This window comes from Peromyscus californicus, unplaced genomic scaffold (genome assembly GCF_007827085.1).
Source record: "Peromyscus californicus insignis strain IS unplaced genomic scaffold, ASM782708v3 Scaffold_23__1_contigs__length_62951481, whole genome shotgun sequence".
Taxonomy (NCBI): Eukaryota; Metazoa; Chordata; class Mammalia; order Rodentia; family Cricetidae; genus Peromyscus; species Peromyscus californicus.
The window spans coordinates 27,933,565-27,952,218 of record NW_026294534.1 but is presented as its reverse complement, the minus strand read 5'-3'; the positions used below and the strand labels follow the sequence as shown (position 1 = coordinate 27,952,218).

Sequence of the window (18,654 nt, the reverse complement as noted above, 5' to 3'; positions counted from 1 at the left end):
TTTCACTCTGTAGCCCTGGCTTAGCTGGAATTTGCTGTGTAGACCAGGCTGGCCTCTAGTTCAGAGATCCGACTACCTCTGCTTCTCAAGTGCTGGGATTCCTTTGGCCAGCTGTTAAATGATTTTTTTTAAGTAAAAGAGCCACAGGTGGGTTTAAACAGAGCTCTCCTGCTGGCAGCTGGACCTCAGAGTTCCATCCTGCACTGGTCTTGTCTAGCAAGGAAGTGTGCTGCTTGTCACGTGGTATCCCTTTTCTTCTTCCTGCCTGGGGAGGCCGCTGCGCATCACCCAAGCTCCCTTGCTGTCAGATGAGGCTGGGGATGGCAGGCAGGCAGGAAGCGGATGCAGCAGGAAACTCTACCCTTCCATCTCTGACTGTAGAGGCCTCACGGCAAACACCTTCTATGCGTGTCCCGGGCTCGCTTTTGTTTGGTCTTTTACTGGCCCCCACACCGGCTAAGAAAACTGCGTTAGGGTCCTTCTTTTGAACTAGGCGAGTGGATTTTTGTTTTCAGCCAGGTCTCTCAGTGACACAATGGTGACAGCTTTGGCAAACTGGAGATGGGTTTGGAGCAGCGGGATTAAATTTCAAACCTCTGGGATCCCACCCAAGGATTCCTTCTTCCTAGCAGCCTGCTGGGTGGAAAGAGAAACAGGGAACATTTACCCACACCAACACACCCAGTACACCTAGACTTCTGTGGTTTGCTGGTAAGCCTGGTAAGAGGTGCCAGCCAGTCCACTCCTCTGCAGTAGCTAATAAATGCTACTCATCGAAAGACTATAGTGCACTCAGGCACTTGGAGGTAAAAGGACTTTGCTTGTGACTCAGTCCAATAATAATAACAATAGCAACAACAACAATGTAAGACTTTTTTTTTTTTTTTACTTTTTATTTATTGTGGAGGTTGTTTTTTAAATAACAATTTGACAAAAGGGTGAGGAGACTCCATAATGGGGTAGTGAGGTCGGAGTCTAAGCTTGGTTCTGTCGGTGGAACTGTCCTCAGGACCTGGCATAAAGCTGGAACTGTACATAATTACAGAGGTGGTGGTGGTGGTGGTGGTGGTGGTGGTGGTGGTGGTGGTGGTGGTGGTGTGGGGGCTCTGTGAGGAGAGGGGGCTGGCGTGTGTGAAATGACACCCTCGGTCTTTCATATTTATATTATATATGTATATATATGTATAAAATATTACATCCAAGGACGGCAGTCATTTGTACCATTTCCCAGGGTAACCCGGATGCAGGCAAGGCAAGGGCCCCGGGGCGGGTGTGGAAGGCGGAGGTGGAAATGCCTGGCTGGTGGTTCAGAGAAGTTGCAGGAGCTTCAGGGACTGTAAGAGGGCCCCGGGCTCTGCCGAGGCCAGGTACTGGCAACACAACCAGTCTTCCAGCTCCACACCCCGCCTTCGGTCCACAGCCTTCTCCGCAAACTTCATCATCATCAGGGCTCGCTTCATGTCGATCCAGTTGTGCAGGGTGCTACACAACACCTCCTCCGAGGTGCACGGCTGCTCCACCAGCTCCCGCCGGGGCCCCCACAACAAGCACTGTAGCACCCGCTTAGCCTCACCTATGCGGATGCGCTTAATGGGGTCCGCCTCGAGCAGCAGGTGAGCCAGCTGCTGCAGGCCCGGAGAGTAGAGGGACAGGGTGGGTAGTGGGGGTAAGTCCTCCCGCCGGTAATCCCGCTCCCGGAGCTGGGCCCGCACCTCGAATGGGTTGGGCTGGTGGAGCAGCTCATAGATGAGGATGCCCGTCTGGAACTCATCAAATTTGCGGTACTGGGAGGCAGACACAATCTCCGGGGCCAGCCGGGCCTGGCTCTTCTTCTGTTGCAGGTTGGTGGTGCCGCCTGGCTTCTGCTTGGCCTTCAGGAAGTTGCTGATGATGAGCCGGGGCAGGTGCTTCTCACCAGGCCCTCCCCGGCAGGCAGCGGTGGCTGTGGGCATGGCAGAGGGGCACCGGGATGTGGTGGTGGTGGTGGTGGTGGTGGGCACGGTGGGAGTGGCAGAGGGCCCAGTGGAGCCCTGAGGGTTACAATGCGCTAGCAGCAGGTTCTCCAGACACAGGTCCCGGTGGATGATCCCGTGCTCCTTCAGGTGCTCCAGCCCATTGCAGAGCTGCAGTAGCAGGAAGCACACCCGCCGCTCGTAAACTTCAGGCTCGGCCCGGTGGCTGGCTGTAGAGTCCCGCACGAAGTCCGAGGCCGTCTGGTGAGGCACCTCCCGGGTGATGACCACCACGCAGTCCTGCTCCTGGGCAGGGGAATGTGAGGGGGCGGCAGGCGCAGGGTCCTTGCTGGATGTGTCCGGGGAAGCGAGCATGCTGGAGGGTACAGAGGCCACGAAGTGGCCGCAGTCTTGCTGGATGTTGAAGTGCACGGGCACAGATGGGCTGCAGTAAGAGGCTGATTTGGGTTCCGGGGTTTTGCAGATCTGTGGCGAGAAGGAAAAATGAGATTAGGAGTGGGATCTGTGGTTCTGTGGAACAGATATCAGGATAGTTGGTGCTGTACCAAGAGGTAGACAACGCCTTCCCGCATATCATACATTCAGAAATCACTCAAAGGGGCTCACAAAGACTTAAGAGTTAATGCCAAAGCGTCCAAATTTTAGAAAAACATGGAAGAAATATATGACAGTATCTCTTGAGACTTCAGTTTAAGCATCATTTTCTTCTCTCTCTCTCCCTCTCTTCTCTCTCTTTTGATTTTTAGAGACAGGGTTTCTCTGTGTATCCTGGAACTCACTCTGCAGCCCAGGCTGACTTCGAACTTACAGAGATCTGCCTGTCTCTGCCTCCGGAGTGATGGGATTAAAGGCGTGGCCACCACTGCCTGGCTTCTTTCTTTCCTTCTAAGAAGCCACACCGGAAGTGTGATCCACAAAGAAAATAGCCCAAGCCCGGGAGGATGCTTTAGGGGCACTGTGGAACAAGAGAAAGATGGCTCTTTGTCGGCAGAGTGGCCAGGATGGAATATCACAAAGCTACCCGGTCAGTCTGACTCCCCCTATCCTTTCTTGTGGGGTGTGGGATACATCACTGTGAGGGAATTTCAGGAACCATGGTATTCCCATACCTTTAGGACTTGGTCATGTTCTCTTAAGTTGCTTTGCTTCCTAGATCCAGGTAAACATGCAATGCCTGCTCTCTAAAATGACCTAAGGGGCTGACTGAGCAGCTGCTGGGCAGGAGCTGCACTCTGCTCCAAGCCAGAGCCACAGCAGCTGGACCAAAACAGCAAGCTCTCCTGAGAAAACAGAGCCCACATGGCTGGCTGGAGGCCATCCTCAGGACTGAAAGCAGGAATAAACAAGATACATAATCTCTAACTCCCCTGTGGGAGGGTGCCCTGGGGGATTCCACACAGCCATGATGTGGTCTCTTCTGCTCATGATGACAGGGTCAGCCATCAGAGGAAAGCTAATAACCTGCATTGAGCCCAACTCAACTGGAGAGTCTCAAGCCAGCCCGGAAGGTCCTTTTGGGCCCCAGATTCCTTGTAATTACACTGGGAGGAACTGGAGATGTTTTCTCCATGTCTGTCCATCTGTCTGTCTGTCCGTCCATCCGTCTGTCTGTCTGTCTGTCTGTCTCCCTCTTTCTCTCTCCCCCTCTCTGTCTCTGTCTCTCTTATCCTCTGCCTTTCATGCAGCCTTGCCCAGGTTTAGGGAGGGGAAGAAAGGTACCTCTCTATCAATTAAAAAATGCCAGCAGCCAAGGACCGATCACAACAGTTACAAAGTGCCACAAGACTTTTGGAGTCTGAAGTTCCGTTCACAGTCATTTATTTCTATTTCAGCTACATAGACCTTACAGCATGGGACTCTGAATCAAAGCGTTCACTCAGCCTCTGAATAAAGCTTTTTTTTTTTTAATTTTTATAAAGCTAACCAAGGAGTGGGTTACATATTAATGCATCAATCTCTCTACTGTGGAGGCAGACTTGAAATAAACGGAAAGTATATCTACCCCAGACATTACTCCTCAGTACTCTAATAAAAACTGATTTGGAATCCATGTGTAAAGGATCTTGCCTCAGGGTCTCATTGCACCATACCCAGCCATGCTGCTTTTAAATGACATTCCTCTGGAATCCTTTCATTTATTAAATGCAACGTTATTTATTATTTTTGTTATGATGATGCTATGTGTGTGCAAGGGGGGGGGGATGCTGTGTGTGAGGGTGGGCCATGGAGTATGGGAGAGGAGGTGGGGGATCAAAGGACAATCTCCCCTAACCAGTTCTCTCCTTCCACAGTGCATTCTGGGGCTCAAACTCAGGTGAGAGGCTTGCACACAGCCCATGCTTTGCTGGCTGAGCCATCCCTTTGGCCTTGGGACACTTTTAAATGAAAGGAAATTGGTGTGGACAGGTCCTCAAAAAAAGCCTTGCCTATAAATACTCGGTGAGTGTCCAGCCACTGTCCGCCAAGCTCAGGTGGAGATTTTTCACTCTTCATTCACAGCAGTTACATGCTGGATCTTGCATATTTGGGGCACCGTGTCACCGATTCGGCTCTCACAAGATGTCTCCTTAAATGCCACAAAGCTCAAAGCAGTATATGCTCTAACAGAGGGGGAAACTGAGGCTTTGAGTTGAAACTACCTGACTAGGCACCTGGAAGTGTTCTCTAGAGTCAAATGCTCAGGTTTCAGGAAGGAGAAGACATGGGTTTAAATATCAACTTGGCAATCTTTAAGTGGCAGGCGATTCCTTTCTGAAGTAGTTGTGGTCTACAAAGGAGCTTCAAATATGGAATTGGCACATACGGAATGAGGGCAGCCTCTAATAAATACAGGGCAAGGTTTCAATGACTCTGGCTGCAGTGTTTTCAATAGCTGATGGCTATGTGACTTTGTTTTGTGCGCATTTCTGTCTAGAGGAGCCTTATTTAATCTATAGTGTTGACAGTGAATTCACAGCCAACACACTATATAAGTCATATTTTCTCTGTAAGTCCCATTACTGGCTCCCTGCTTAGGAACACTAACAATCCTGTAGCATTACACTTGAGGAGGAGGGGGCGCTAAACACCAAACTCATGAACAACAGAGACAATGAAAAGCACCCCGTGTAAAGGGGAGGCATTGAGCACACTCAAAAATAACACACGCTTTTGGTCGGAGCAGAAAGCAGGTGCAGAGTGTGTCCTGATTCCCCATCAGCTGGAAACAGGCACACTCGGCCATCCCCATTTTCCCCTGCCCGGCACGTGTCCACAGAGGATGGAAAAACGCTTTGAGTATTGATCTGTGGGTTACAAATGAATTTCAGTGGGCAGATTATGTTACAAATACGGGAGCAACAATGCCGATGATCGGCGGCATTTATCTCTCATTCTGTTTTCTTTGTGCTTTTAACTGGGACGGTGGTGGCTCCTGAGGATTAGCTTAAATGATACAGGTATGGCTTTGGGCACCAAGCCTGGCCCATGGTGAGCCTGCAATGAAAGGGTTGCTATGGTGACTGCTCTTGCCATTATGTCTGTAGCCATGTGGTGGGGCAGAGCTATCCAGAGCTGGTTTGCAAGTTCTCTACAAGCCTGAACTGAGCAGCTGCCAGGGCCTGGGAAGGGCTTCCAAGGCTGTCTTTCCTTCAGGGAATAAAAGGCCCCAGTCTAGCAAACACAGGGGCCCAGAGCCCCAGTTGAGCCACTGACATTTTGCACAGAGATGTAAATTAAGGGACTGGGTAAATAGTAACCGGCTGGATGCATTACCAAATCAGTGAGCAGCAGCCTCAAGAAAGGGCCACACCACAACCACCCCCGCCATTGGAGTCAGTTGCTCCTGGGACAGCTAACCAGTCCCCTCCCAGTCCTGGGTGGGGCATCCCAAAATCATTCTACAGAGTAAGATAAAGACTGAGGAATGGAGTTGTGACAGTGATCTCCATCCCTATCTTCCTCCTCTGCCACCCATCTCAGTTCCAAGGGACCTTGTCCTTGGTTTTAGCTCTGGAACTTTCCAAAGACCTTGGACTTGGCTCGAATTTCAAACCTGGTGCAAACTTTGTCTTGTTTTAAGCTTTGGAACCAGAGCCTCGTTGATGGGTGAAAACCTGGACTAAGCCATGTCTGTTAAGCAATATATAAATAAATAAAATAAGAAGAAAGAAAACACAGCCCCAAGGCTCATAGGTCCCTAATTATGAACTTCATCTCTACATGGCTGAGAAACAGCTTAAAACCCCTCGGGAACTAATGATTTTTTTTTCTCTTTCTGCCACATATTCATGGAGTAAGGCTCTGAGAGCCAGTTTATGTCTTGATGTTGCAGGTCAATGAGCCTGTGATTGGAGGTTCCGGAGTCAGGGGCAAGCAGGTGCCCATTTGCTATTGTTCACTGGGATTCAGGAGCAACGCAGCATTTGATTTCTGCGTCAGCTCCTGCTTCACACACACAGATGAACTGAGCTCAGGGACACACAGGCAGGCGGCTGGGAAGGAGCCCAGCTCCCCCTCCTGTGGGCTCTCAGATGACTGTATTCCGTCTAGACGGCAGAGCTTAATGAAGTGGAACAGCTGCACGTGCCAAACGATGCTCACAGCTCCCCGCCTCCCTCCACCCCCGCCCCATCGCCAGACCAGGCACATTTGCAAAATCATAACGCCTTTCCTGATTTCAGTATCACATCATGAGTATTTGATACTGTTCTCCAAACTTCGTTTTACGGATGGTTCGATGATGAACTACCACTTCTCCAGGAAAGTCAAACAGGAACCCTCTAGGACCCTCTTTATGGGAATCAGTGCTTATCTTCAGGTTTCCTCCTGTTTAAACTCCTAATGCAATGTGGGAATGCCTGCTTCTACCATCCTCTGGGAAGACTGAATTTTTTGTTATGTATTGGGGCACAATGGCTCGAGATTCCAAGCTACTTGGTACAGTCGCTCACAGATAGGGAAAGATTCTCTACCCAAGGTTTGAACTCAGTGCTAGGCCCTCCCTTGGTTCTTGCCATGTAATCCCATCACTTTCTTTGAATGAAGTTTCTTCAAGACTGCATGAGACCCCCAGGTTCAGCAGCAGGAAGTAGGACCAGAGTAACGGAAGCTCATGAGCACAAGACAGGGTCAAAGACAGGAGGGCAAGTCACATTCTCACACTCACTGAACATCTAAACTCCCTTCCAGTCCACATGGTGACCTGGGGCGTTCAGTTCATCTTGCTCATTTTCCAATCACCCTATCTCCTTCAGATGGTCCCCGATTGCAAACAGTTACATGTCTTCTCTACTTTGTGAGGGTGCAAAGATGGAATACAAATTCAGTAGCAATTGCACTGCGAAGTTGCTCTTCCCCTCGGCTGGCAAGACGCAGGAAGACTCTTCCTTGGGATGGGGCAGGGGCAGTAAGAAACACTTCTAGTCACCATGGGAAACAATGGCGACTTCACGCTGGCTGAGCTGTTGAGCCAGACAGTAGATAGAGTACTCAATGCATTCTCGACTTCCCATATTTGCAACTTATACTGGGTATTTGGGGAGATAGCTTCAGCATAAGTCAAGAAGTAAAGATACTGGATACAGCCATCCATATAGAAAAAACTATGGCCCTTTCTTTTAACCTTGGTTGCGGGGGAGGGGGACATGAAGTTTGGCTTACCCAAAAGTCAGCATCTAGGTTCAGACATGAAGAGGCAATGAATTCCAAGAACTAATGCCACAGAAGCTCCCTTGGGACAGTCACCTTCCTCCCCACTTCCCTCCCCTCCCTCCCTCCTTTCCATTTCTTGTGGCTCTGGTGATGAAAGCAGGAACCTCACATGTGCTAAGCAAGTGCTTTACTACTGAACCCCTTGTTCGTTTGAAGACAGATTCTGGTTGACTTACCCAGACTGGCCTCAAGCTCACGGAGCAGCCCAGGCAGGCTGTGAACTTTGGATCCTCCAACTTCAGCTTCCTGAGCAGCTGGGATCACCAGGCCTGGCAGGATTTTCTTGCTACCAGTGCCTACTCTCTTGGTCATAGCCTGATCCAGTTCTTTTGATCTGTCTAACTATGATCCTGGTGTGACCTGTCTATGATCCTGGTGTGACCTGTCTAACTATGATCCTGGTGTGACCTATCTAACTATGATCCTGGTGTGACCTGTCTAACTATGATCCTGGTGTGGCCTGTCTAACTATGATCCTGGTGTGACCTGTCTAACTATGATCCTGGTGTGACCTGTCTAACTATGATCCTGGTGTGATCTGTCTAACTATGATCCTGGTGTGATCTGTCTAACTATGATCCTGGTGTGACCTGTCTAACTATGATCCTGGTGTGATCTGTCTAACTATGATCCTGGTGTGACCTGTCTAACTATGATCCTGGTGTGATCTGTCTAACTATGATCCTGGTGTGACCTGTCTAACTATGATCCTGGTGTGACCTATCTAACTATGATCCTGGTGTGACCTGTCTAACTATGATCCTGGTGTGACCTGTCTAACTATGATCCTGGTGTGACCTGTCTAACTATGATCCTGGCGTGACCTGTCTAACTATGATCCTGGTGTGATCTGTCTAACTATGATCCTGGTGTGATCTGTCTAACTATGATCCTGGTGTGATCTGTCTAACTTTGATCCTGGTGTGACCTGTCTAACTATGATCCTGGTGTGATCTGTCTAACTATGATCCTGGTGTGACCTGTCTAACTATGATCCTGGTGTGATCTGTCTAACTATGATCCTGGTGTGACCTGTCTAATTATGATCCTGGTGTGACCTGTCTAACTATGATCCTGGTGTGACCTGTCTAACTATGATCCTGGTGTGGCCTGTCTAACTATGATCCTGGTGTGATCTAACTATGATCCTGGTGTGACCTGTCTAACTATGATCCTGGTGTGACCTGTCTAACTATGATCCTGGTGTGATCTGTCTAACGATGTGGAGCTTCCTAGTAGCTGTCTCTGTACCCTCTTGACAGAGGGGAGGCTTCTTCTAAGTGTACGGAGCTCCCTTGAACATACTCATCAGGGTTCTCAATCTGTCTTTTCTGGTGGTATCACAAGTTTCTTCAAAGAAAAATCTCAAGTAAGATTCACTCCAGTGGCATAGGTAACTAATCCATCAGCCAAGAATCTAACTGTGAGAGTAAATACTGAGCAAACGTTATCGCCACCTACACTGTTCAGGACAACGTCCTGCCTCCAACACTTGAAGAGCAAGCATCTTAATGGTCCATTTCTGTTACTGGATTATAAACTCCATAAGGAATCTCGCATTCACACCTCTATCTTCAGATCTTTGTGAAATACGTAGCATAGAGTAAAAACCTGCTGAATACTTGTCTGAACTCTGTGCACTGGATCTGCTTTCCTATTGCAACCGGACCCACAAACATAAGAGCACAGACCACATCTCACACTCATGCTAAGAATCTCATGGCGCGACTTCCCAGGGCCGGGCAGAGAGTGAGATAGATCACCAAGTACCAAGTCTAAAAGGAAGCTTGCTAACTAGCCCGCTTCCAAAAGCTTGGCGAGGTGGGTCAGCTAGTCAAACCACAGAATGGAAGGGGAGATGGTACCCACCTTCACAGCATAGGTGCTGCCAGGGTCCTCGGAGCAGGTGGCACAGTAGTAAATTGCATCCCCGGAGTCGCAACAAGGCTTGTTGCACGTCAACTTGAAGAGTGACCAGTTATTCTCATTGAAGCGCAGTTCTTTTTTCTGGCCGCCCATGAAGAGGTCTTCGCACTTGGTCACCAGGCGGGCCAGGGACTGCGTGTAGAGGCCCCCCAGCTTGGCATAGGTGCCCTCCTTGCTGCTGATGCTACTCAACAGGCTGTGCAGCTGAAGCTGGGTGCTGCTGGAGGAGGTCTGGCTGGACACGCTGAGCTGGGAAGACGAGGTGGACGTGGCCGCTCTGCACGGGAGACTGGGGCTCCCACAGCCAGCTTTGCTGCCCGCCAGCCCCAGAGCTGGACCCCAGGGGGCACTGCCTTTGAAAGCTTTCTCCAGAGGCTCGGAAGAGGAGAAGACAGGATGGGAATGGTCTCCGGAGTTTAAGGGATAGCTAAAAGGAGGCTCATCGTGGACACACACATTGGTTTCTGAGTGGCTTAGGTTCAGCTTGGGACTGGCGGTCCGTGGCTTAGGGGAGCCTTGGGTCCAGAAGAAGCCATCGGGGGACGAGGCTGCTCGGCTCACTATCTTCTTCTGGGGCAGAGGAGGAGGCTGCACAGGACCACTGGGGGACACATCCTCGGTGGAGCCTGACGGAAAAGGGATAGGAGCAAAGAGTTTTTTCCCGCTGATGGTGGGTGAGTGGGCAGGTTCATACGATGGACCTAAAAAAAAATGGCAGAAAATCATCAGGTTAGAGATCAATGCCACTGGCCCAGGTGCTATAGGATTTTTTTTTTTGAATTGGTCCAAGCAATTCATTTTATTGTATTTCTTTTCTATTTCTTTAAACGGTGTGTGCACAGTGGATAAAACGCAAACTACATGGATGGTGTACACTGGCAGTTAGGTCTCCCTGGTGCTTTTCCCCTTAGCACTGAGTACCTTAGATCAGAGGACTTCTCTGCCAGCAATTTCTCACGCATTGTTCTAATAACCCAAATGCATCTGCATGCATGGGAGCACATAGTGTCCATTCTTTGGAATACTGCTTTTCTTTCTTTTCTCTTGGGGAGAGGTCATCTACTTCGTTCTTCTGAATAGTGGTGTCATAATATATTATCGGAGGTAAGTATCACAACGTAACTAGCTCTCTCATGATAGACAGGCAAGTGACTCTAGAGCTTCACAAACAACACCGTAACAGCAACAGTGAACTTGAATGCACACGTGACTTGAGTCCTCTTCCTGAAAAGTCGGGTGTAAGGAAGTGTTATTTACTAGCGCAAAATGGGCTTGCTCCCCATCTTTGATGTCTGTGTTTCTGAGATGTGTGCGCATGTGTGTTTATATATGTGTGCGCAAGCACATGTTGTGTATGACTGTGGAAGCCAGAGGTTAACCTTGGATGTCATTTCCCAGGTGCCATCCACGCAGCTTTTTGAGAAAGGGTCCTTTATTGGCAGGAGGCTGAAAAGCTGGGCAGCAAGCCCCAGGGATAAAACTATCTCTATTTTCCCAGCACAGGGATCACAGATGGAGTCACCACTCATGATATATATATATATGCTCCAGAACACAGGTCGTCACGGTAGCACAGAATCGCAAACACCCTGATGACTGTGCCATCTCTCTAATCCAGATCTCTGTGTTTGTGCACTTCTTTGGGCTTCCACAAATACCTTTCTGATGTCAGAGAAAGGCAAATCTGCAGAAATTCGAGAAATCAGAAAGATCAGATATTCAACATCATCTTTGGCAACATATTGAGTTCAAGGCTAGCCTGGGCTACACAAGGCCCTATCTCAAGACAAAAAAAGAAAAGCAAACAGTAAGACTTGCGGGCTGGCACACTGTCCTCCTTGCCCTCTTCCAGCCTGTGGTGGCTTTTGCTCTTGCTTCCTGGCCTATCACACACACACACACACACACACACACACACACACACACACACACACACATTTATCAGGATCACAGCAGCTATCTATCCCACCTGGCCCTGCTTAGCCCACAGCGGGCAGGGCTCAGCGAGGGTGGGAGTGTTGGGTGTTCCTGCCAGCAAGGCTAAGTGAATGATTTATGTTTCTTTCAGAAGGCTCGGGTTAATAACAGCGATAGAGGCACAGTGGGGACCAGCAGACTTTCCGTGTCTAAGAATTCTCCCCTCATAGTCACGGCAGACAGTGTTCCAGAACTAGCCAGTGTGAGGCCGGGAGACCACACTGGACTCTGCAAACCTGGAGTCCTCAGGTCTCCTGCCTCATGCTCCCCAGGAAAGTGACTCCGCTCCCATGGACTGGGTCAGTAATGGGGACAAAGTTTACAGATGATTCATTTCCTCTCCATGCTCGCAGAGTTAGAGCGGGGAGGAGGAGGCTTGCTTCCTCATACCCTGGATAAAAAATCCAGGGGCATGACCCCTGCCTATGAGGCTCCCCAAGCCAAGAAGGCCTCTGCTAGTGAGTGAATCCTTGGGGTCAGAAGCAAGAAGGCAGGTGCTTTGGGTACATCTATTTCTGCATCACTTTGCCTTCTGGGTACCAGAACACAGCCAGTGGATTATCACTGGGGCAAGGGCTGAAGTGAAGGTTGGGAGGGCAGTGAAATCTGAATACCCAAAGGCCTGAATCAGTGCCTCCAGGATCAGAGGCCTAGAGACAGGGTTCCTTTCCCATCCCAAGTTCAAGGTGCAAGGGGTTACTAACAGGTCAGTGTCTAGGCCTGTCCACTCTTTAAGTTTTGTTTGGATTTCCTAAGCTTGACTGGCTCTGTCTTCATCTTTAATGTCAGTTCTCTGAATGTCACTAACATTTCCCTTTATGCTTCTACTTGCGATTGAGGGCCAGTGACAGGAATAAACTAGTCATATGCAGCTGAGTTACCCCATTTAAAAAAAAGGAGCAGAAGAAGAAGGAGGAAGAGGAGGAGGAGGAGGAGGAGGAGGAGGAGGAGGAGGAGGAGGAAAAGGCCTGGATTGTACCTTTTGGAATTTCACCACTAATGATGTGTAATTTCAACTACTCTCCATTTCAACCTTTCTAAACATGCATTTTTGTCTGAAAGCAACCTCAGAAACCCCTATACAATCTCTGGGCAGATGGGTATCTCGCTTCCATCTTTCCTTTCTCCAACTCTGATCCCCACACTGGAGGCTGGTGAATTTTCTAATCAGGAACAATGGAGGGACTCTAATCCATCTCACGCTCATTCCCTAGATTGCCAAGGAGAATTAAAATGTCAGTCACAGGCTCTGTGCAGAACCAGTGTTCAGGAAGCTGAGAGGAAGATGCCCCTGCCTGCCACCATTCTGTGATCCCCTGACAATCCTGTAGGAACTGAGTTGGTAGGCAGTTTTGATTGGATCCAAACCTTAGAGCTGCTTGGGGAGCCTGGTAAGGAGTACTAGGTGTAGAAGCAGGTGCAGCGCCAAGGATTAGCAGGTAGGTTGGTCAAATATGTTTAATTTCTTAGATGCTGTGAATGTGTGCCATGATGCTCCAGCTAATGATAGGGAGGTACTGCAGAGATGCTCCTGCATCTTACAGTTCTCGTGGAAGATCCATCTCAATTCCCCTCCCCCATCTCTTTGTCCCAACCCACCCCTTCAAAGCCCACCAAACATGGCTCCTCCCCTAGAGGTGCTCAAGACCACTCCCACAGGGTATTTAAGCTGCATCCCAGAAAACAGACACATGGTTTTCTAGTCTCTCGGTCTCTCATCTCTGTCTCCTCTCTGGGGGGCTGGGAATGTTTTACCCATTAAACTGGGGCTTTTCCTAATTCAGTCTGATTTGGTCTGATTTGGATTGCTGCGTCAGCGGAGAGACTTATGGGGTGCAAAACACCTTTCATACACACCTGCCCAGCAGAGAGAGAAGCATGAAGTCGCACAAAGCTTATCAGTGGTAAGTGGCTCACTTGAAGTATGGACTTCATGTATCCAACTGGGTATTATATACACACATAAGAGATTTTCATTTTTTAAATAAAAATGGGTCTGGAGAGGTAGCTTAGGTGGTAAAGATATGTGAGTTTGAGCTCCAGAACCCACGTAAAAAGAAAGGCATGGTAGAACAAGCTTGGAATTCCATCACTAGTGTTGAGGAGAGGGGACAGGTGGATTCCCCAGGGCTTACTCATCTAGGCTACTTTGTCAGTTTCGGGTCAATGAGTCTATGCCTTAAACCTTAAAACAATAACAACAATGACAAAATGGATACTTGAGTTTGTTCTCTGACCTTTACACACATGTGCACATGCCTGTATTTCTGCAACCAGGTATATGAACCACAAGCTAGGGAGAAAGCAGATGCACACATCTCAGGGTCCTATAATCTTTCCCGTGTGGATATACTTGTGCTACCTGGAAATGGATGCTGACATGTGACCTTCTACCTGGAACTGATTTATCTAGCATGGGACAGAGCTGCCACTCCAGGCTGACCCCGACATTTTCTTGATTCTTTCTTGGAGAACCATTTCTTCAACACTGCCCCAGGCAAACAGCCTTTGAATCCCCTGACAAGCATCCCCCAACACCCAAAATGCTTTCATAATTCACAGGTAAGTCATCGGTCCAGGAAAATCTGCCTAAAAAGAAATCTTGAATGACTTTGGCCAATGGCCAGAAAGACTCACATTCAATGGCACATGAAACCAATTCTATTATATCCTGGTTGTATGCTGGCATTTGGACCACTGTCTCCAAATTCTGGCTTACAGTGAACAGTAGGAAAGGCTGAGAAGAATTTCTGAGAACTAGGCAAGCACTGTAATGTTGACCTAAATTTTCAGCTTTGCCTGTGAACTAAGACCAAGGGTTCCCAACACTATTTCCCAAGTTTTCCTTTCAGTCTCCAGTTCCACACACAGCATACTCAGTTAGAGGTGAACACACAGCGTCCCTTTAGTATGTGTACTTCTGACAAGAGAAGGGTCCTTCAGTGGGAAGCATCACCTGTGGAATGCTGGGTGGGTCGCACAAGGGCAGAGGGAGGATGTATACTACTTTGGTATCTTTATATTTAGAAAGCAAAGAAGGAGTTAGGACTTCAATGGTTGGGAGAAACACGTTAGTCCCCACTCAGAACGCAGGGCAAAAGTTCAAATGTGGTAGCGTGAGGTCTACCTTATGACAGTCTTCTCTTTTTGCTGGGTTTAATAGGTACTTCCACTGTCTCTACAGCCAAATGAGAGCTGGGCTGACAGAGGAAGTGGTCAGCCCTGTTTTGAGCCATATGAGTGAGTACCGTTCAGCTCTTCTATATACCACTCTCTGCCTGTAGCCAGGCTGGAGCAAGCGTGGAGACAGAAGGCACCGTCCCTCCTGAGATCTCCAAGCTCTGCACATGTGTGTGAGCCACTGCCCCAACCACGGGTGAGGCAAAGCCATGTGAACTTGTGTGTGTGTGTGTGTGTGTGCAAAACTTGGAATAGTCTATGGATTGACACTTGACAACAAAATGTAGCTGAGATTTGCCCACTCGTCAGTTAAGATTTCTTAAGCATCTACTAAATGTAAGACGTTAGAAATAAATCAGATGGAGGAAATGCTGTCCAGACCCTGGGGCAGTTTGATTCCTCATTAAAGATGAGGAAAGTACAGCCAAACCACCTGTGTAGGCACCTTGGCATGCAGGAAGAGGCACTCTGGGAGACTTCTGCCAACCAGTGGATAAGTGGGGGCTCAGGGGTTCTCCAGCCTCACAATTTTCCAAAGGGAACTTGTGGAACTTCTCATTTGGTTCCAGAACCTGAAGAGGCTCAGTATCACATGGAAAAATAAAAGGACAAAGGAACGCCTTGCTTTTCCAGGAAGATCAATGTGGCTTGGACTGAAAGCATGTTATTAGCATTTTGCAGCTGGATGGGAACATGTGGCATTTGTGAGGAATCTCTCCAGACCATTCGATCATCCCTGCAAGCAACAATCAAGGCAACGATGTAGTTTGCATGGAGGGAAAGAGAAAGGTCTCCATTTGGAAGACAGCCCCCAGGCCTCCTCTGCCAGCCAGTGGCCCTGCTAGGGCTCCGGAGTTGACATCTTTCAACCTCTTCCTGTGACACAACCAGCCAGGGTTTTCTTCTTAGGTAACTAAACAACGACTTCATCCAAATCACTTTCCATTGTTGGTAGAAAGGTAAGCTGACATTTTCAGAGGACAAGTTGAGGCTAACTACTTGAAACACATCCCCATTTTAACACAGCAACTCTATTTCTTAGGGACTAAGAATTTATCTCGGCTATTCAAACCAAATCCCCCTAGTGTGTGCCTCAGGATCCCACTTTAGTTTTCTAGCAGAACAGCTTAAACAAGCATTGGTAAGTGAAGGGTTTAAATAGTGGCTCACAATGAAATACACACACACACACACACACACACACACACACACACACACACACCAACTTTAAAAACTGAGTTGTACTAAAAGTTCTGACTAAAAGACTGCAAGTACAAAAACGTATACAAGTGAATTTTAGGACACTTGAGAGATTCATAATGACATAGAAACAGTGTTCAGAGTGGCGGTGGGTGCTCGGTGGGTTGATGGGAGAGACTTTTCACCGCATACCTTTCTACGTTGTTTGATATTTAATCATAGATAATGTACGAGCTTACTGAAGTAATAATCGCTTCAAACTCAGTTTAAAGAAAACCATTTCAAGCAAAGCTTCTTTGCTGATGGGGTAGCTCAGGATACTGAAAGAAAGTATTTAAACGGAATATACTTTCCTCTGGGACAAACACCTGTCCTTCAGTAATGTCTCCCGGGACAGAATCCCAGACCCAGTTCTTGATGGGCTGGGGGAATATACTGCATTAGGACAGTTATTTACATAACTTATATATAGGACTGAGCCTATGGATTTAAGATCAAGTGATCTAATAAGCCCATCTACTACAGCATGCATTCAATTGAGGTAGACAGTTGCCCGTGCCTTTCTGAGGATCTCTTTGGAAAATACGACCTCTTCTTGGCAGAGCGGGAGGTGACTGTCCTGTCGGAGAGCGGAACAAGCGCTTGCTGGAAGGTCAGGCTGTCACTCATTCTGACTACAGGCTAATCTTTGTGGACTTCCTGTCTCTTGCCTTGACAGGCATTCCCACCCCTCCCCGCCCCCTTCCTGGCTTGCTCTTTGACCACGGCACTTATTGTATGTATGGAACTAGCCATGCACCCTGTGAAGAAAAGGACTGGTCAGTTATTTCTGGGTCTTCAGGATCTGGAATGGTCCTGGTACCCAGCACATAGTTTATACCAAACATCTACCAAATGAATGACAGAGTATGTATATAAACACACTCACACCCATCCACACACATGCATGTATTATTTTGACTTGCTGGCATTATTGTGGAGGAAAACAAGCTGATTGATGCCACAGTATACAGTTACGTTGCTCGAGCTCTGGCTTGCTAGCTATACCATAAGAGTCGGCAGAGTACTTCTGGCTCTTGTATCCGGTGAGGTTCTGCCGTCCCCTGCATGGTTAGAGCTCCCTGTCCCGTCTGTTGCCGATTCTGGTGGCTTCTGTTAAACAGCAAATTCTAACCTCCCTCTGCTGAATCACTTGGTTAAACCAAAGAGGGAAATGATCTTAATAGGACAGTAAGTCTGTGTTTATTTGGGGTTTTGTAGTTGTTTTGGCGTCTCTTATACACTAGGCTGGCCCGGATTACCAATCACGTTGCTGTGGGTGACTCTGCACTACTGATGTGCTCGCCTCCCCCAGAGAAGTGCTAGAATCGCAGACCTGCACCACCGTCCAAGGCTTTAGGTTTGGATATTCAAAGGTGGCCACTTAAAGCAAAAGAATCTTCTGCTGGCTGTTTAACTCATGACTTCCCCCAATAGCCACCCATCCATTCTCACAACAGACCTGACCCTACATTTGTCCTTCCTGAACCAAGCTCCATCTAAAGAACTGCTGAGACCACTTCATCCCTCCACCCAGTTGACTGTCTGCTTAACGAACTGCTCCCACAGGCAAAATGTCCTAACAGATGCACTAGGAGGGATATGAGATCTGATAAAGGTATAAAGTGGAAAATTTTACAATGATATAAAAACCCCATTTTGTTACTTTAAAATTTAGATAAACTCCTACATTAAAAAATTTAACAGGCCGGCGGTGGTGGCGCACGCCTTTAATCCCAGCACTTGGGAGGCAGAGGAAGGTGGATCTTTGTGAGTTCGAGGCCAGCCTGGTCTACAGAGTGAGTCCCAGGAAAGCCAGGGCTACGCAATGAAATCTATCTATCTCAAAAACGAAACAAACAAACAAAACAAAAGAGTCTGAAGGCAAGCAGACCTGATCCATGGTGGGAAGTGGAACTAAGGATTTCTCTTGTCAGTTTCAAAACTTAGCCCTGATCCAGACCCATATGAAAGAGCAGCAGCTAGAAAGAGAGAAATGGTTTGCCCAAATGGGAAGGGTCACAACACCTTGTTGATTGTGGATTCTAAATTTGGAGGCTCTTGTCCACTAAATACCTGATTTGTGCTAAACAAATAACTGTGGAAATAAATTCATTTTGATTCATGTTATTCAGAAATTAATATGGGAAAATGCCTCTATTGGGTGTCACCACTGTCCTCACAAGATGCAGGTGGCTCTCTGTATTCTACTCTACACACAGCTTCTGAGTGCCTTGCACCATGCAGCGAAGCTCCCCACCACCTGCACCCAGAATAGCACATCAAACGGCTCTCCTTTTCCCAGCATGCAGTGCTCCCCTGTGTCTTTGGCTCCTCTTGACTATTTTAGTACCCTGGAAAATCCTTTGCTCTGCCACTCTGGCATCCTCTTGTCTAGCCACAGCCGTCTTCTCAAAAAAAGTTTTCTGGCCGGGCGGTGGTGGCGCACGCCTTTAATCCCAGCACTCGGGAGGCAGAGCCAGGCGGATCTCTGTGAGTTCGAGGCCAGCCTGGTCTCCAAAGCGAGTTCCAGGAAAGGCGCAAAGCTACACAGAGAAACCCTGTCTCGAAAAAACCAAAAAAAAAAAAAAAAAAAGTTTTCTGGAATTTGCCCTCAACGCTCATTCTAGAAGCCCTCATGTTCTGGGACAACCCGATTTCCTGTCTT

The 18,654-nt window shown here is 48.2% G+C and overlaps 1 protein-coding gene across 4 annotated transcripts in view; it reads right to left on the bottom strand.

Moving 5' to 3' along the window:
• Positions 1 to 879: 879 nt before the first annotated feature.
• Positions 880 to 18,654, bottom strand: part of Prag1 (PEAK1 related, kinase-activating pseudokinase 1) — a 60,776-nt gene continuing 43,001 nt past the window's right edge. For all 4 annotated transcript variants that reach the window (XM_052752037.1, XM_052752034.1, XM_052752036.1 and 1 more), the window contains exons 5-6: positions 9,534 to 10,291; positions 880 to 2,438 (exon numbers count right to left, since the gene is read on the bottom strand). In XM_052752037.1, the coding sequence (XP_052607997.1) occupies positions 1,308 to 2,438; positions 9,534 to 10,291 (1,889 nt within the window). In that variant the 3' untranslated portion in view covers positions 880 to 1,307. The remainder of the gene's footprint in view (positions 2,439 to 9,533; positions 10,292 to 18,654) is intronic.